The 18,061-nt window shown below is 37.4% G+C and overlaps 1 protein-coding gene across 1 annotated transcript in view; it reads right to left on the reverse strand.

Annotated features, from left to right (window-relative positions):
- SYT6 (synaptotagmin 6) overlaps positions 1 to 18,061 on the reverse strand; it is a 149,343-nt gene that overhangs the window by 34,252 nt on the left and 97,030 nt on the right. The window contains exon 3 of the mRNA XM_075196292.1: positions 4,918 to 5,038. Within this exon, the coding sequence (XP_075052393.1) occupies positions 4,918 to 5,038 (121 nt within the window). The remainder of the gene's footprint in view (positions 1 to 4,917; positions 5,039 to 18,061) is intronic.

Consider the following 18,061-nt stretch of genomic DNA (forward strand, 5'->3'; position numbering starts at 1 on the left):
GACACTAAATATGTATCTCCTATGTATAATCTGGAGATTAGCACCCCTAATAGTGGGCTATTAATAGGTTAAATCTGACGGGGATTAATTTCCTTCTCATAAACCCTTAAGCCCTTTTAATAAAACGGTATTGCTACAAATAGAAAGTGTGCCTCAATATTCAGATGTAATGCTATTATGGACTCCTATGGTCTGGGATCTAGCCTGTCTCACAGTACTGCAGTCTAACTGTCTGCTGCAGTACTAGGAACTGCTGAGATAGTGGGCACCGCTAGCTAGTACCTAAAGCTGTAATTGAACTTGCTAACTATATTGTTAGAGGTGATAATAAATATAATAACAATAGGAGTTGCAGAGTAGCGAGCGCGGCGTCCGCCGACGCGCGTTTCGCTAGTAGCTTTAACAAGGCTTTGTTAACAAGGCTTGTTAAAGCTACTAGCGAAACGTGCGTCGGCGGACGCCGCGCTCGCTACTCTGCAACTCCTATTGTTATTATATTTATTATCACCTCTAACAATATAGTTAGCAAGTTCAATTACAGCTTTAGGTACTAGCTAGCGGTGCCCACTATCTCAGCAGTTCCTAGTACTGCAGCAGACAGTTAGACTGCAGTACTGTGAGACAGGCTAGATCCCAGACCATAGGAGTCCATAATAGCATTACATCTGAATATTGAGGCACACTTTCTATTTGTAGCAATACCGTTTTATTAAAAGGGCTTAAGGGTTTATGAGAAGGAAATTAATCCCCGTCAGATTTAACCTATTAATAGCCCACTATTAGGGGTGCTAATCTCCAGATTATACATAGGAGATACATATTTAGTGTCAGTATTCAATTGGAGTTGATTGTCATACCGTGAATGCGGTTGTATGAAAATATTTATTAATTATCACACAAGAACATCAGAGTAGCTTCGCGGCTAGACAATAAAATATTGTCTATTTTAACTGATTTATGTATTTATCAATGTATGTTTCCAATTACAAATTTTAAATATTTCGCTATTAGAAGTACGTTCTAAATTTATACACAATAAAGAGTGATTTTAATATCACCAACATATCAATATAATGCAAATATATATGTTGTTTATTTCCATTCAAGAGTGCCCCTTAAGGTCATTTTCTTTTCTTCTTGTTGAATAAGGTTACCCAATTATATGACCGGGTGCACCCCTCCTCAATAAATATCTCTATCATGTTGGAGTTAGGGGGAATTATATAAGGGGAGGAGGTTGTGAGTGGTACACTTGGTGCAGTTAAATATTCTCTTTGACATCTAAAGAAATGTACTGCTCAGTTCAAGGGCAGAAATGTGCTATTTTTTCTTGCTGTCTTTTAAGAGTAATTTGCTTCCAATTTGCAACAAACTCTGCATCAGCCCCTTGACTTTAAAAATAAACAGGGACTTTACTATCTGTATAGCTATACCTGTGCCCGCATAACAGTCAAATAAGTTGCTAAAAATCACACAGGCAATTGAGAAAAACAAAATAAATAATGAAAATCAACTATATATGCTAACACTGCAGTACTAAGATATATCCAATAAATCAGTAGGTTATTCACTTTGTTGTACTCCAGAATTCAAAGTTCTCAATCCATGGGCCCCTTATCCACTGGTGTCATAAAGCATGTTTTTACTAGTCTTTTTAATGTTTGCAAAAGTAAGTACACAGCTATGGGGATGGAAACTATTGGTTACAATGAACCCCAACATCAGGATTTGTTCACTAAACATGACTTTAAAATATTTTTTTGTATATTAAATGTTTAGATTTAATGGCTATAAATATAGAAAACCTAAGATAGTAGGAATAATTATAACAACATTTTATATACAGATTAAGACAAATGATATTTTGCAATTGTTCAATGTTAAAAAAAAATGGGACATTACAAGGGACAAATGCTTAAAACTGGTACTGGGACAGTTGACAAATATGGCTTTCACTCCTCCTTGCCTCTTCTCCAAGCCACCTATCCTCCATGTATATGTCCTCCTCCTCTACTCCTACATCATGTCATTGCACTTTTTTATTTCTTGTGTCTTTTCTCTGGGATATTTTTCTTTTTATCTACAGTCCATGTCCCTATATAATGACTGTAGGCCACCTCCTGTGTGTTGTTAATGCTCCCTGCTATGTCTTGAGAAGGTTGCCGCTCAGTCAAGTATAGGTTGAAAATCAACTGCTCGTATTTCCTGTGTGAGAAACCCGCACAATGACAAACTACATTCCCTGATGGAAAAGAGAGAAAAAGCCAACTGGGCAGAAGCACCTGTCAGGCCGCTCAATATCATGACAAGCATCTCATACTGAATGACAGAACTTATTGAGCTGTGTTCACTTGTGTCACATTACAGCTGGTACAAGAGGAGATAGCTGAAAGCTCAGGTGCCTCTGGCTGTGCCACAAGTTCAAGGCACTGTAGGAAAGATTTAGGACACATGCTCATGTGCCCATACCTAGCAATGTGGGGAGGAGGGATGTCGCATTTTCAAAGTTTACTCGCTCCCTTGTGAAAGGCAAGGGGGCAAGTAAACTTTCTACTATAAGTTGTAAGATAACACATATATACATTCAGAAACAATGGTTTGGAATTGATTATAGTATTGATTGAAATATAAGGGATGGGGAGGTGGAAACATATTGTCATGAAACCCCTTACTGGTTGAGTTATCAGAAATTGTTGTAGATGAGAGCTTCACCTTTAGCATCCCCCTTTCCCATGGATACAGATATGCTCGCGGTATTGGGTTGTCGCAAGGACTTAATCTCAAAAAGTGATAACTTAACTCAAGTGGATGGACCCACAAGGGACTTGGAGGCAAAGTGCTGCATATCATCTTTTCTGATTCAAAATTGGATACCCTTTAATCCTATAGATTTCTTATATATACAGTGTGTGTTGTTCCTGGTTTTATATATTTTATTTATCAATAACAGAGACATTTATTAATCTTTTCATCTTCATCATATATTTCACATTTGTGTCATTTAGACATATATATCTATCTGCACCGTTTATAATATTTACCTTTAATAAAGGGAGTTCAAAACATCTAAAGGTGAGCATTCAATATAGGAAACATTCTTTAGATTTAATATCTTCATCATGTGTGTTTCATTTTGTGTCATTTCCATTCATAATGCACATATATTTATAGGAGCCTTATGTAATTAATTTAAACTTTTCAGTCTTTCTCTCCTTAGTTTAACCTCATCTATGTCATAAATAAGTTGAGAGAGGGGACATACATCAGAACTGTCTTAAGAAAAAATTGAAGTAATTTACACAGTAAAACTAACTGTTTGTCCCTCCACACAGTAAGTAATATCTCTAAAAACACATCCTTTCCAATCTTTTCTCACATTTCACTTACTGTGCTGTGCAAAATTAAGTGCACTTTTTAGAATGAAATCCCCCCACTTAACTCCTCTCCTTGGTCTGTTCAAACTTCTGTTTTTCAGCAGAGTCTGCCACCTTGCTACAAAAACCATTGCCCATTTAGAAAAATTTGTGTGCACTTATTTTCACTGAATATTTTCACTACACATGGTTGATCACTGATAGTCATAGCTCACATTATCCACAGATATTTACCCCTAGAACAATACAGAAAGGAAAGTACAAGAGGGGACTGTAAGCGCCTCCAAAAGAACTATACAAGTTAATCATGCTGGCTCTAACTTCCATGGTGGAATATATTGGGCATCAAGTGAACAGTCAGCTCTTGAAATTGTTGTGTTAGAAGCAGGAAAAATGGATAAGTATAAAGAACTGAGCGACTTTGGCAATGTTCAAATTGTGATGGGGTCAGAGCATGTCCAAAACAGCAGGTTTTGTGGTGCATTCCCAGTATGCAGTGGTTAGTACCTAAAAAAAAATGTTCCAAGGAAGAACAATTGACAACCGGGTCATGGGTGCCCAAAGCTCATTGATGCGCGTTTGGAGAAAAAGCTAGCCCGTGTGGTTCAAAAGTACAGAAGAGCTACTGTAGCACATATTGCTGAATAAGTTAATGCTGGCTATGATAGAAAAGTGTCAGAACACACAGTGCATTGCAGCATACTGTGCATGGTGCTGCGTAGCCGCAACCGGTCAGTGTACCCATGCTAACCCCTGTACACCACCAAAAGCGCCTACAATGGGCATGTGAAAACCAGAAAGGGGCCATGGAGGGAATGGAAGAATGTGGCCTGGTCTGAGGACTCACGTTTTCATTTACATCATATGGATGACTTGGCGCAAATGCGTTGTTTACCTGGGGAAGAGATGCACCAGGATACACTATGGGACAATGGCAAGCAGCGAAGGCAGTGTGATGCTCTAAGCAATGTTCTGCTGGAAACATTGGGTTTTGGCATTCATTTGGATGTTACTTTATCATGTACCACCTATCTAAACATTGTTGTAGACCAAGTACATCCCTTTTATGGCAGCAGTATTTCCTGATGGCAGTGACCTCTTTCAGCAGGATAATGCGCCCTGCTTACTGCAAAAATTATTCAGAAATGGTTTGAGGTACATGACAAAGAGTTTAATGTTTTGACTTGGCCTCCAAATTCACTAGATTTCTGATCGAGCATCTGTGGGATGTGATGGAAAAACAGGTCCGAGCCATGGAGGCCCCACCTAGCAACTTACAGGAGTTAAAGGATCTGCTGTAAACATCTTTGTGCCAGATAACACAGAACACCTTCAGAGGTCTTGTGGAGTCCATGCCTCGATAGTTCAGAGCTGTTTTGGTGGCATAAGGGATCTACATAATATTTGGCAGGTTGATTTAATTTTGTGACTGATCGGTGTATATTTGTGAGCGATATAACATGCTGCTTCATACTAAATATCAGATTTATTGGCCTTTTAGTGTTACAGTGATATTAAACACATATTATGAGATTACACATACCTGAATAACCAGTTATATCCATTGCTTTTAGATTTCGACACTTTATTACCGTTAAGGTCAGGCGTCCCGCAGTAGGAAGATAACATAGTGAGAACATGATTTCTCCAAGGTCCACACTTTCCTTAAAAATATAAAATGAAATAATTAATCACCCCATAAATTATTTAACTCTGTAAAAATGATACACTTTGTTATCGACAATTAAGAATTGTAATTTTACAACTTTTTATTTCTTTAGTTCAAAATATTCCCAATATTACTGGTCTTATATGAACCCCAGGGGCAGTTTACCACTATTTTTCAATAATGGAAACTAATCATGATACATTCTAGTCCACACACGTGTTCAGAAAAGCAGTGAAGGGGCCTTGTGTGGGTGGTCCAGCATTGTCGAGCCCCATAACGTCAGCACCTCCTGCAATGGTGCTAGTTCCAGTGCTGGTGACTTCACTTAATGTTTCATGCAGAACTAATATTTGCTACTATAATCATTGTACACATTTATACTTGCAGTTATAATGGCTGTTATTAATTAATATATATATATATATATATATATATATATATATAGCGTGACTGCATCAATGTGCTAGTGTGCATACTACTATAAACATGTGTCTGGCTTCCTGTGCCTATGTACAATATTGTCTTAGCTGGACTTTCCATCATACTAAATGAATAGTAGAGTGGTTTTTCAAATGTACTATTTCTATCATTTAGCTATTCTGTGAGGTTACATTTGAGTTCCCTTTATTTTAAATGTCATATATTCACTATAATCAGGATGCAAGAAGTAGTTTCCACCACCTGAGATGGTGTTATTTTCCCAGCCTGCAAATCAGAGTCATACACTTCTATTTAAAATAGTAGTGAACGTCCTCATGGTTCTACAACACTAGTACTGCACTGCTTTTACAATCTGATTTATCAAAAGTTGAAGATTTTCCATGCTGGTGAAAACTACAGCTTTGCCCTAAATCACAAAGGGTTACCACAGGTGGTAAGGTCAACCTGCTTATGCTTACGATGCCACACTCTCAGCCTATCCCTGACATGGAGGACCAGCAGCCAGCAACTTCACAGGAAAGTGGGGCAACACGATGGCTAAGTGGTTAGCACTTCTGCCTCACATCTCTGGGGTCATGAGTTCAATTCCCGACCATGGCCTTATCTGTGTGGAGTTTGTACGTTCTCCCCGTGTTTGCTTGGGTTTCCTCCGGGTGCTCCAGTTTCCTCCCACACTCCAAAAACATACTAGTAGGTTAATTGGCTGCTATCAAAATTTCATATCTACAATTTATTTTGAAGGCAGCAGCTAGACCAGTGTTTCCCAAGCCCAGTCCTCAGGGACCCCTAACAGTGCAGGTTTTCCATATCGCTTGCTGAAGCACAGGTGTATTCATTACTGACTGACACATTTTGAAAGTGGTATAATTATATCACTGGTCACCTGGAAAACCTGCACTGTTAGGGGTCCCTGAGGACTGGGTTTGGGAAACACTGAGCTAGACTAATTTTTCTACTGCTGCTCTGCTCTGTCAGTCCCTACATTGGTTGCCTGTATTTTACAGAAGCAACTATAAAATAAATCTACATACTTAGCATTAACTATACCAACATAAATTTCTCTCCTTCTCTTCCTGATCTATCTCCCTAGGCTATTTACATGATTATGACCACTTTACACAATTCACTCAAACTTCCTTTAATTCTTCTACTATATTCAAAAACAAAGGTACCCTGGTTGGATTACACAGCCAATATGCAAAAAGTGTCACTTAACTTCATATATCAAAATTCTATTTTCCTTATATTCGCCCACTCTCCTTGAATGTCTTGGAGACTCCCAAATTACTGGAAGGTGTCCCAGGAGAGTAGACCATTCTCCCACCTCTTCCACAATTCCTAGTGAAGTAGGTGGGATGGGCCTTCTATGACGATATATGCAGCGCCATGGAGGCCTCCTCCGCACTTTGTCTTCACCTACCCTCTCGGACACCCCAAAGAGAAAAGATGTTGGCAAGTATAATTTTCCTATAGATTGTAAGCTTGGGTTCAGGGCTCTCTTACTCCTGTTACTGTATGTTTTATTACTGAGTTTGTCCCCAATTGTATGTGTTGTGGAGTATGCTGGCACTATATAAATAAATATTAATAATAATAAAAGGATCCTTCTTGGTAGCACTGTTTACAGGCAAATTTGAACATAGTTGGGTAGATTTTGTAAAGACAAATGGATGCTGGTTACAATCTGTGATTTTCAATGTGGTTTATGCATTTGGCATAGTTGATATCCTATAAGGGTTTGGATCATTGAGCTACGGTACTGTGATAGAGGCTTAAAAGTTTCAGGAATTGTGTCAGGGTTTGAAACTGTGGAGGGTAAGCAGTGTTTAGATAAAACTTGGAAATATATTTTGGAACCTCAGGAAATTTAGAGAAAAGAAGTTCATAATATGTCAGTGGTCTTGGTATTACTGCTTTTGTGCTTGAGAATTAGTACAGAATCCTTGAGTACCTCTAGAAATTTAGGCTGGGATACAAAATAAAGACTCTACGTTAGAGATCTACTTCATACAAGGCACATAGGGAGTAACCATTGTTTGATTAAATTAATATTTGGAACATATAGTTCAATAGAGTCAAGTAGCACTATTGGAATTGGATAAGTGGTGAAATGGACATTACACTGATGTTTTCTTCAAATTTTTAATGCTGCAGTTGTCATTAGAAAATGTGTCGTTGGCTGTTGGGTGACTTTTGTAGACCATAAGAATGTAAGGATAGAAGTTCTGATTACATTTCCACCCATGTTTTATTTTGTGGTGGTAAATGCCAATCACTATTTTGATCCGATGGAGCTCCTAGCACTGAATTAGCATGTCTGATGTTTAGTAGTAGAATCAGCCGGATGTGAAGAGCAGAGCAAAAGTTTTTAATAAAGTTTTTCAAAAAGCAGATGGTTGGAGACATGCAGAGCCTGAGGTGAGCTTAAGAGGCCGTTTTTAAGCTCCCATCTGGCATTGAAAAGACCAGCATTTTCATAAAGTTGCAATTACCCCAATGCCAGGAAGCCTGACATATAATTTACATACTTTATTGCAAAGATGAATTTATTCTAATCCATTCAGATTTGCATGGAACACACTGAAAAGATCAAACATAAACACTACTATATCTGGTTTGAGCTTCAGAAGCAGTAGCTTTCTGTCAGTGGAAAATATGTTTTGTGTAGATACCACACATTTAATCCTTAATGGTTCAATAATGAGTAAATACCTTTAGATGGTCAACTAGATGGAGCTGCAACCTATTAAATTAATGAACTAATAAAACAACTCTAAAAAGTATTTTATTTGCTTCTGATGTATAAATGTATTTTGTTGTATACATTTTTTTTCAAACAAATAAATAACACAAATGACTGACAATATTTAACTAGGAAATGTCATAGCAAATTAACATTTACAAATTCAGTAGTGTGTGCAAATTATGAATAATCATCATTTGAAGCGTTTTCCTGTGGCAAACTTGGGGATCACTATTACCTTGACAACAAGAAAATTGATCTTAAGGTGAGGGGCTTGTTAGATATTCTAATGAACTTCAGGAGATGGTCTTGTTGTTTATCTGACAATAATTGGAATAGAATTCTGAATGTAATATTACACTCAGGGTGAGAAGCTTCAATAATTCAATATCTGTCACAATAAGCCCAACCTTCACTCTGGGCACTGTTAATTACTTTGATGTTAACATCTGCAGCCTTTCAGCAAGTGCAATATTGTGGAGATCTCTGGCTCATCTCCTGTGCATGCTATCTATCAGTCGCTGCTTTCCTCCTTATACTGCTTTGCCACTTTTTCTAAAGTCTCCATGCATTAAACTATATTTGTATACTGGATAGGAATCCACATGTGATTGTCATCCACTGTCTATTTAGACAGAGCTTATAGACCAATTAAAGCCACTATTTGGCATAATATATATCAAATATTGTGTATTACTCAACTGAATAATATACATACATTATTTGTTTATTCTTTACACCTATCTAAATATGTTGATGATGTCCACCACTCCTTTGCAGCAGATTGTTAGAAGGGAGGTACTTCTCTTACAGGAATGACACAGAGTAACAACATGGTCGACTGCTTTGCAGAAATGCACTGTGTGAATTGGTGGTTTCATAAGCAGGGATGGAGCCGGTGATGTCACAGCAACTGAAATGGTGAGGTCTCATCTTCTTGACCTGCATCAGAACGCTGTCCTAAAGATATGGGAGTAGTTTTAGCTGTCTACAGGGGCTGGCTGGCACATGTATCCCTGAGGAAGAGGGGGATGGGGGTTTGGTGAGGATGGATGAGACATGGTCCAGTAGCCTATTAGGAACATTTTAAAGGGAACAAAATGCAGATACCACCTAGTTCAGCTAGCCCCTGACTCGCTAATAGAGTAGGGAGGCAGTACTTTACTTTTTAACAGAGGAGCAGTGGAAGAACAAATTAATGTTGAACAATGTATTTTACATCATTGATTCATATTTCAAAGTTTCAATTTTAGAATTTAGTGGATCTTTAACTAAAAGATGTCCAACAGTAGAAAAACATTTATATATTATGCTTTCATTTTGTTATAGAAAATTTAAATTTTTGGCTGCTTACTTTTTAATCTGTCTGCTTAGTCGTGCTGCTCAAACTTTTTGATCCAGTTTGAAATTTGATCGAACCAGCCTGATCCTTTGGTCGTATCAATCTTTAAAACATTTATATTTTGTTTTCGGTGTGATCAGCCTGCAGTTAAAATAAATTATAAAATGTTGCTTTTTCTGCATGTTTTTTTAATTAGGGGCCTAATTCAATAAGGAATGCAAACAGCAATTTTGTGTGTACAATCTGCAAAATAGCACTGTACATGTCCATAATTAGCTCATACGGCATAAAACGTAGCAATGTTCAATTCATCTTCGAATGCAGCCTATGATTGAAGAGAGGGAACAGGGCGGTGAAGGGGCGTTTGCCCGTAGTCAATGTACAGTAAGGGCGTGCCAATCTGGAGCGCATGCAGCTGCTTCCGATTGAAGCTTTGGGAATCTCAAGAGTTACTTGTTTCTCAGCTGCCTTTCTTGCTCTAGATACTAGTCTAGTCCAAGTGCAGATTACTAGTGATGATGGCTGTCTATGCATGCTAGAATATGTGTTTGCAATCAGCAGCAACTATAAAATATTATTTTATGTACAGTAAACGTTAAGAACATCCTAATAAATATATTTTAATATTTTGTCATTAATTACTCTCTTATTAGCATTAAAAATGAATAGTTGTTAAATTCTCTGGGGGGTATTCAATTGTTCTTCCGGGCGCCGCCGGAACGAGCGCGTTAAAACTATTACTGTTTATACGGTAATATTTCGCGTAACTACCGTTCATACGGTAATTTACTCGCTCAATTTCAGCTCGCTGCTCAGGGAGCTGCGAGCTGAAATTGAGCGAGTAATTACCGTATAAACGGTAATAGTTTTAACGCGCTCGTTCCGGCGGCGCCCGGAGGAACAATTGAATACCCCCCACTGTGTGTTCTTTTGTGACTTTATATTCCACAAATATACTGGACATATCCTGCAGTGTCTAGTAGAGCAGAGCAGATATACACCTGTATTCATCAGCACACATATCTTCACATCGGCTCTTTGTTGAATTCGGGCAGACGTATAACCGATTTAAAACAAACACACATTGTGCTCAGTATGCGTCCCTTCAAGCCCTAAATGGCTACATTTGATACCATATTTAATGCATTTTAATTTGAAGCCAACATTAGCAAACATTGGGGCATATTCAATTCCGTTCCGATCCGCGGTAACACGCGTTACCGCGGAAAATGCGCAGTACTGCCGGTAATACGGTACCGCAATAACGCGGATTTTCATACGTAGCCCTATGGGGATCGGAATTGAATATGCCCCATTGAGTTCAAAATTCTAATGTGTCGTTCATATAGGAAATGTTAAACATACTAAATAATAACGCCTTTAAGTTTGAACAAACTTGAATATGTATGACTCTCTGGAGCAAGGTCAAACCTATTTGCCTTGCTCATTTTTAACCCATAAGTTTTAATTTGTTCTAAAGTTCAAGAATTTATTATGAATGTTCAAACTTTAGAACCACTTTCCAGCAATTTTCAGCATCTCTACTGTTTATTGTCAGAGAGGCATGTCCTACCTAATACAACATTTGTATTAATGAAATGAAGTAAATAACTTTCTCTGTAATTGTAGTTTTTGTATTAGCATAAAACTGAAAAATGAACCATACCGCTCCCCAATTAAGCACTAGATAGAAATGGTTAATACAAAGGTACTTTCATGGTTTTAATGGACAAATCCTTTTTATTTAAAGACAAAATCATTGTGTTACTATAAGTTCCTTCCAAATCAAGAGGGAAAATTCTATAAAAATGGAGGAATCTGAAAATGTCTTTGATGGAACGATTACAATTTTATGCAACATTCTATTAAAACATAATATTTTTGTCCTTTGTATTTTTGATATTTTTATACTTGTGTTTTTTCATATAGTGACATTTCATGATGGTGTTACCTAAACCATGCCCACTTTTTATTCATTAGCATAAGAGGCGGTGGCAGTGATGATTTAACAATATACACTTTGAAGTACAAACAAGGACAACCTTAAAGACAAGTTATAGCAATATTTCCATTACTCAGCTAGGACACTCAACCTAACCTATATTGATTGTCCTCGCCATTGTTAATTCCATCCCCTTAAAAGTCTCATCACTCTCATAAGAAATAATGAGTTTTTCGCAAACTAAAAGCATGTAAATTATTGTCATAAGGGTTTCTCACATGTACTTCCCCTTGGAACTTTCAGGCCTGATGCTAATTTAGACGCATGTTGGTTATTATTAAAGCTCAAAAAGCTGTCTGCCAAAATTACATATTTGGCTGCCTCCTGAGTTGGAGGTATCTGAAGATGCATTCAGCTGTGCACCTTTAGCATATAAAACAGGTTTATATTATGGTTACTTCAAGCATAAAGACACTCACATATGCAAGCACACAATTAGGTCACAAGAAAACTTTGTTAACATTTGTTTTGATAGTGAAAAACACGTTAGCTATTAGGCTTAATATAATGCTCCTTTTCACGTGCGAATTAAGGTAGAATTTTTTTTTAAAATACATCCACAAAATCCTATATATATGCACAATAAAGGGAGAAAGCATCAATTAGTTTCAGAGATAAATTTGGAGTCAGCCAACTCAGAAGCATCTAGCTTATCCTGGGACCGTCACAATCGTCATCAGAGTGGATTTTCACCTGCTCTCTAGCAAAAGATATGGCTCCTGACAGATGTATATGCGTCTCCATTCTTGCCTTTCCCAGCCACATTTGCATGAAAACATCCTTACTGTATTCCGCTTATGCTAGACTACCCCTTGCCTCCCCTGTTCTACCTCTCCTGTCATAAAGAGGCACAAGTGTCAGATCTGCACAAGTCTCATATTTGTGTGCTCTCTTTGTGGGCATGCACAAAACAAATTTTCAGAACTTACGCTATGTAAAGTGTCATAGGTTCAACTCAGCATCAGGTGCTCCATGTATATCATTGATGCATTTTGTTGTAAAATCGTCACTGCTTTTTTGTAACTTTACAATGCAGTGGTAATAATTATACACCATTTAAAACTAACGGTTCTAGTTTTAATGCACTTTCTGTGTGTTAAATAATACATTTAAAGTACTTGAAAACCAGTGAATTGTGATTGAGCCGTACATAACAAGATAAACAGTAGGTTCTTTCTGATTCCATGACATCATTATACACTATGCAGTGTCAAGATGAAGGGGGTTCCGGGTTCAAGTAGAGTTAAATGTAAGTAGCGCTTTCAGCATGTATTATGCTATTTTACTTCTGCGCATGCTCACAAAGCAGTAGTGACGGTTGCGGCTATATGTAGACTGGGTAGCATCTTGCATTTGCGGCCACTTGCAGCCTCTTATGATTGAAGAGGTGAATGGGGGAAGGAGAGGGCATATAAGAGTGTGTTGGAACAATTGCAAGTTTTGTAGACTGAGGCTCAGACGCACATGCGCCTGTCAGGAGATGTGGCGCAAATGTGTAAGTGTAAGTTGCGAACCGATAGTGATAACGGTTAGCTTAGATGCATCTGGCTCAACATAACCTATAAAATGTTTATTTGTTGTGATACAATTTCCATCTGCTAATTCTATGGAAATTACGTCCAACTATGCATGAGGCTCCAAGAGTGCAGTATTATTTTTCCTCATCCTCATGATTAGAGATCTGTGAAATATTCAACAATGTCCTGCTAAATATTCCCCATGTCGGAGCAAAATGTAAGCATTTGCAGTCCCACCACAACCTCACATCAGAATGATTTGAGCACTGTAATCCCAGCTCTATTAAAACTGTGAATTTTCAAAAACAGTGATGATTATGAAATTCAATTAAACAGAGAAGCACAATCATAAAGCAAACATTTTATAACCGGGACTTTGCTTCTTTGCAAAACTAGAATTATGCAAAATTTCACTGCAACTTTTCTTATTTTTACTCATCATACATCATATTTGATCCAGTTCCATGCAGCAATGAGCACATTTCCTTTGGTATCTAAAGAACAGATTTTTGACTGAAGTTTGCATTTCAATCAGTTAAAAAATCAGACGCCATTCCCCAAAAGATGGACTCAATGTTCGCGATCAGAAACAATATTACAGTAGGTCTCAGGGAGTAAACAGCTAGTGGTGCTAATTACAGATCAATTAAGACATTTGCAGGAATGCAGCTTGTTGTCAATTTCACCCAATTACCTCAACTCTCCTGAAAGCTGTAGAATGCAACATACAAACAAAAAGTAATTAAATATTTATACTTATCTGGTTTAGAGTTGTGCTCAATAACCATTTACCACCATCTTTAGCTATGTACACACAGCAGACATTGAAAAACAATGCTTGTTGAAGTGTAAGTAATTTGACCTTACTGTGCACTTTGAGATGTGGGGCCTGATTCATTAAGGATCTTAACTTAAGAAACTTCTTATTTCAGTCTCCTGGAAAAAAACATGTTACAATGCAAGGGGTGCAAATTAGTATTCTGTTTTGCACATAAGTTAAATACTGACTGTTTTTTCATGTAGCACACAAATACTTATTTATACACTGAAATTAAAGTTGATATTTGTGTGCTACATGAAAAAACAGTCAGTATTTAACTTATGTGCATATACCTCCTTTTTCACCACTTTCTTCTCTTTATATATTTTGGCGTGGTTTAGTTAACGTGACAATTAAGTGCTATGTTTATAGAGTACTCACATTATAGTCGTTTTTATGGGTTTTCTTTTACAACTAACTCAAAAACTCCATAATACAAAAGTAGAAAATTATCCTGTCTGAAGAGAATAGAGAAAGACTAATAAAATGTCTATTTCCCTAAGAAAGCACTGCAAAAAAAAAAAGACTTTTTAAGGAACAATACTGCTCTTTACAGTAATTCATTGCTTGACATGAGAAGGTACAGGAGCATTTCATTAAGTAATACGTTGCATCAAGACAAGGGATATCATTACATACTGTTTTTAGAATCCTATTATGTAAGTGAGAAGTTGGCATTTGAAATTGGATGATTTATTTCTTATAAGTTCTACAGTGGATAGATATGCACTTTCTTTTCTTTTCATGGCCTGTTTGCATAGATTATACTAGGAACAGCGCTCAAGTCTACCAATCTGGACAAGCTATTATAGTGCCAACAGGGCTATCAATTCCTATACTTAGATATTCTTAAGTTGAACATTCACCTATTTCATTATCCTCTTTAAGATTTTTTTAGCATGCATTAAATTTTTTAATTAAGCATTTATGAACAAGTTTAAGAATTTAACTGATGATTTTCTGAAAAAAGGAAAAATGCACACTGAACTTATTTTTCCATCTCATTCATTTAACAGTTTTTTTTATGCCTAAAGGAAAAAGGATTGCAACTCAAGAAACACATTTCAGTCAGCATAATCCCACTTTGGCATCAGACATGAGCCTAACAGACCACACAATATAAGCAGCCATAGCAACAAGCCACTATGGCACAGTCATTTCTAAATTAGAATTACTGTGATATACAAGATACCATGTTAGATATTTATAAGGAGTATCAATTTTGTATTATCCTTCGTCCTATGCAGCTGAAACAATTTTATTTGTTGGTATTTCTAGTATTTTTTCAAAAGGATTTGTGACGTTCCTTTGTTATAAATGTAATTATTATCACAAATATTTCAAGAAAATTATTATAACTACTGAATGTAGTGTATATGCTTTAAGTACAAACAAACAAACACTACAAATAGAGAGCGTAACCTTGTAATATTGTTGTATTATCATTATTATCATTTTAATACAATATAATTTTTATCGACCTACCAATCTCATAAATAGTGCTATGGATAGCAAGTTTTTCTATCCAAGCTAAGGATTTGTATGCACATACATTGAATAACACCTGCTAATAATATAGGCAAAACCTTATAATTTGTCGTCTCCTTTAATAGAGTATTTAAATTGTGTGCACAATGCCTCCCTACCAGATAGTAAGTATACTGTGTACCTAATGAGAACTTCCATAGAACCCCATTATATTATAATGCTTATGCTTACTGCAGACAATGTTGAAAATAACACAAAGCCAAGCAAATTTGTCTATGTCTATTTACATACATCAGCATTAAAGAGTATTTACCAAGAACACACATTGAACATGTAATTTTAACACCTGTGTGTAGGAACCCTAAGAGAAACAGATACAATATCATTGTTTTAGTGAATAAGCTTTAAAGTTGCACTCTTATTTTTCTAAGGGACAGCTTTCCACAGAGCTTGAGCCACAGAGACAGCTACATGCAGTCATTTGCCCAGAGCCTTGCTGGGACTGTAATGGACAAAAAGCACATTCATTTTGTTAACTAACTTTAAATGACAGCAATAGGAGTGTGTTAGTGGGAAGATAGGGCAATGCAGTCAAAATGTATTTGAGACAGAATTTTCACATAAAGAATCCCAATGGTTTTTAGAGAATTTAAAGTCAGCATATCGGAGGTGAGGGAGTCCACCATTTAACAAGAGATAAGGGATCTCTTATCTAGAAAGTTTCAAAAATAGAAAGAGAATAAGTAAATAAATGCTGATGTACATATATATAGCTCTGATTGTATTACCCTGCAAATCACAGGTATATTACTGCATGCACTCATTCAGAAAACTGCATCTCCCAAAGGGCCTCTGGGGAGTTCATTGCAAATTGTGTCTGACATTTTCGGGTGGACAACTGCAACTACAACCCCAGGCTGCACATTAGAGCCTCAGACTGAGCCATTGAGTGCTGTTGCTATACTATTGTCCAGCGGGACGTTTGCAGCAGATTTCCAGATTTCAAAATCAGCACAGAAGGAAGCATCTTTGGAGTAAAGGAAAAGACCCAGTTTGTCGCTGCTCTTCAGATGTCAGCAGATAAGTTTATGGTTTATTTTGCTTTGCAATGTTCAAGTTATTCAAATGGATATCAAACTGCGTTATTAAAACCTTTACCCAGGAAGATAACTGTCACGGCTATAGACACTGTAGGGGGCACCGGCTGGTATTTACACAACTGAACAGGGAGGCGTGGAGTCTAATGCACCCCCGATCTTCACCAGGGACCACCACAAGGACTTATGGTCTTAGCAGCGCGGGATGCGCAGGTCGCGGTTTTCTGAGTCAGTTACCAGCGCGGTGGAGGTCAACAGGAATGGTCAGGTGATCCAGTTCAAACCAAACAGTAGCGCTGTACACAGGAAGAACCAGAAGAAGCATCAGGAACAAGCAGAAAGTCAATGCCAAACGGACTGTGCAGTACCAAATCGGGATCCAGGAGAATGGGCCAAGGAGCAAGCCAGGAGTCAGCAAAACACTTATGGAGCATACAAACAGGAAGTGCTGAAGCTGGAGAGAACCAATACAGCTTGTCCTGTTGCCTAGCAACGGAACGCGATCGCTTCTGCGCATGTGTGCGTGCAGCGAAAAACCGGAAGTGCCTAGAAACGGGACGCATCGGGCAGAGTGAACAGACGATTCTCCCCTGCAACTAGGAGGAGGGCGGGGATGGCGCCTGACAGTAACATTGCTTTTCAGAGGTTACGGAGCTTATTCCAGCCAAATCTGCTGTATTTAAAGTTTATCTGCAAGCTGACGCAGAGTGCTAGGGACATAGAGAGAAATCCTTTTCACGAGACTTGTCTATATTGCATCAAAAGTTTGATCCTATTGTGACACAGCCTAAAATGGTTGTTGAGGCGAGAATTGCAAGATATTGCTGGGAGAGATCTATTTATTTTATTAGATGGATTACTAAGTGAAGATTGTGTTCCATACACTGGAAATCCTATATTGTGCAGAATTAGTGTTTCATACAGCGTGCTCAGGAGTCACGTATGCTTCAAGTTGGTTACTGATTTAATCCTTTACAAGTTAATAAGCTTCATGTGTCCAGCTGAAACTTTGCTTTGACCTGCAGATTACAATTTACCCCAAGTCTATTGTAAAGTGACCCTAGTCTACAATCATTTTTCTAAAGCATCTAACCTGATAAAGTTGGAATAATCCTTGTTGCACATCTACTGATTTTAGTGTGATAAGTGTAAACTGTATAATTGCACTAAATGTCTACTGTAATTGATTTGTCTAGATAATCTGCTGCAGCAACACTTAGTGTAATTGTCTAATTAACCTGTTAGCAACCAGTTGTTTCTCAAATGTATTTATCCAGTGAAACCCATTTCACTGAAGCACTAGTGCCTAACTTCCCAGTGATAAATATTTATTCAGTGTCCTATGTGTTGTAGTGATTTATGTTTGCATATTGCTAATATTGTTAAAACAAGATTCCTAAATTATTATTATTTTGTGACAAGTTGAATAACATTGCATATTGAAGCTCTTGTGGTATTACTTCCATACACAACTGCTACTTACCTGCAGTTGTGGTAAATCCTTATGCAACAAACAAAGTGAATAAACCCATGAGTTTATGCAGTCTTAGCCCTGTGTCCCTTGTTTA

Source organism: Mixophyes fleayi, chromosome 2 (genome assembly GCF_038048845.1).
Source record: "Mixophyes fleayi isolate aMixFle1 chromosome 2, aMixFle1.hap1, whole genome shotgun sequence".
NCBI classification, from domain to species: Eukaryota; Metazoa; Chordata; class Amphibia; order Anura; family Limnodynastidae; genus Mixophyes; species Mixophyes fleayi.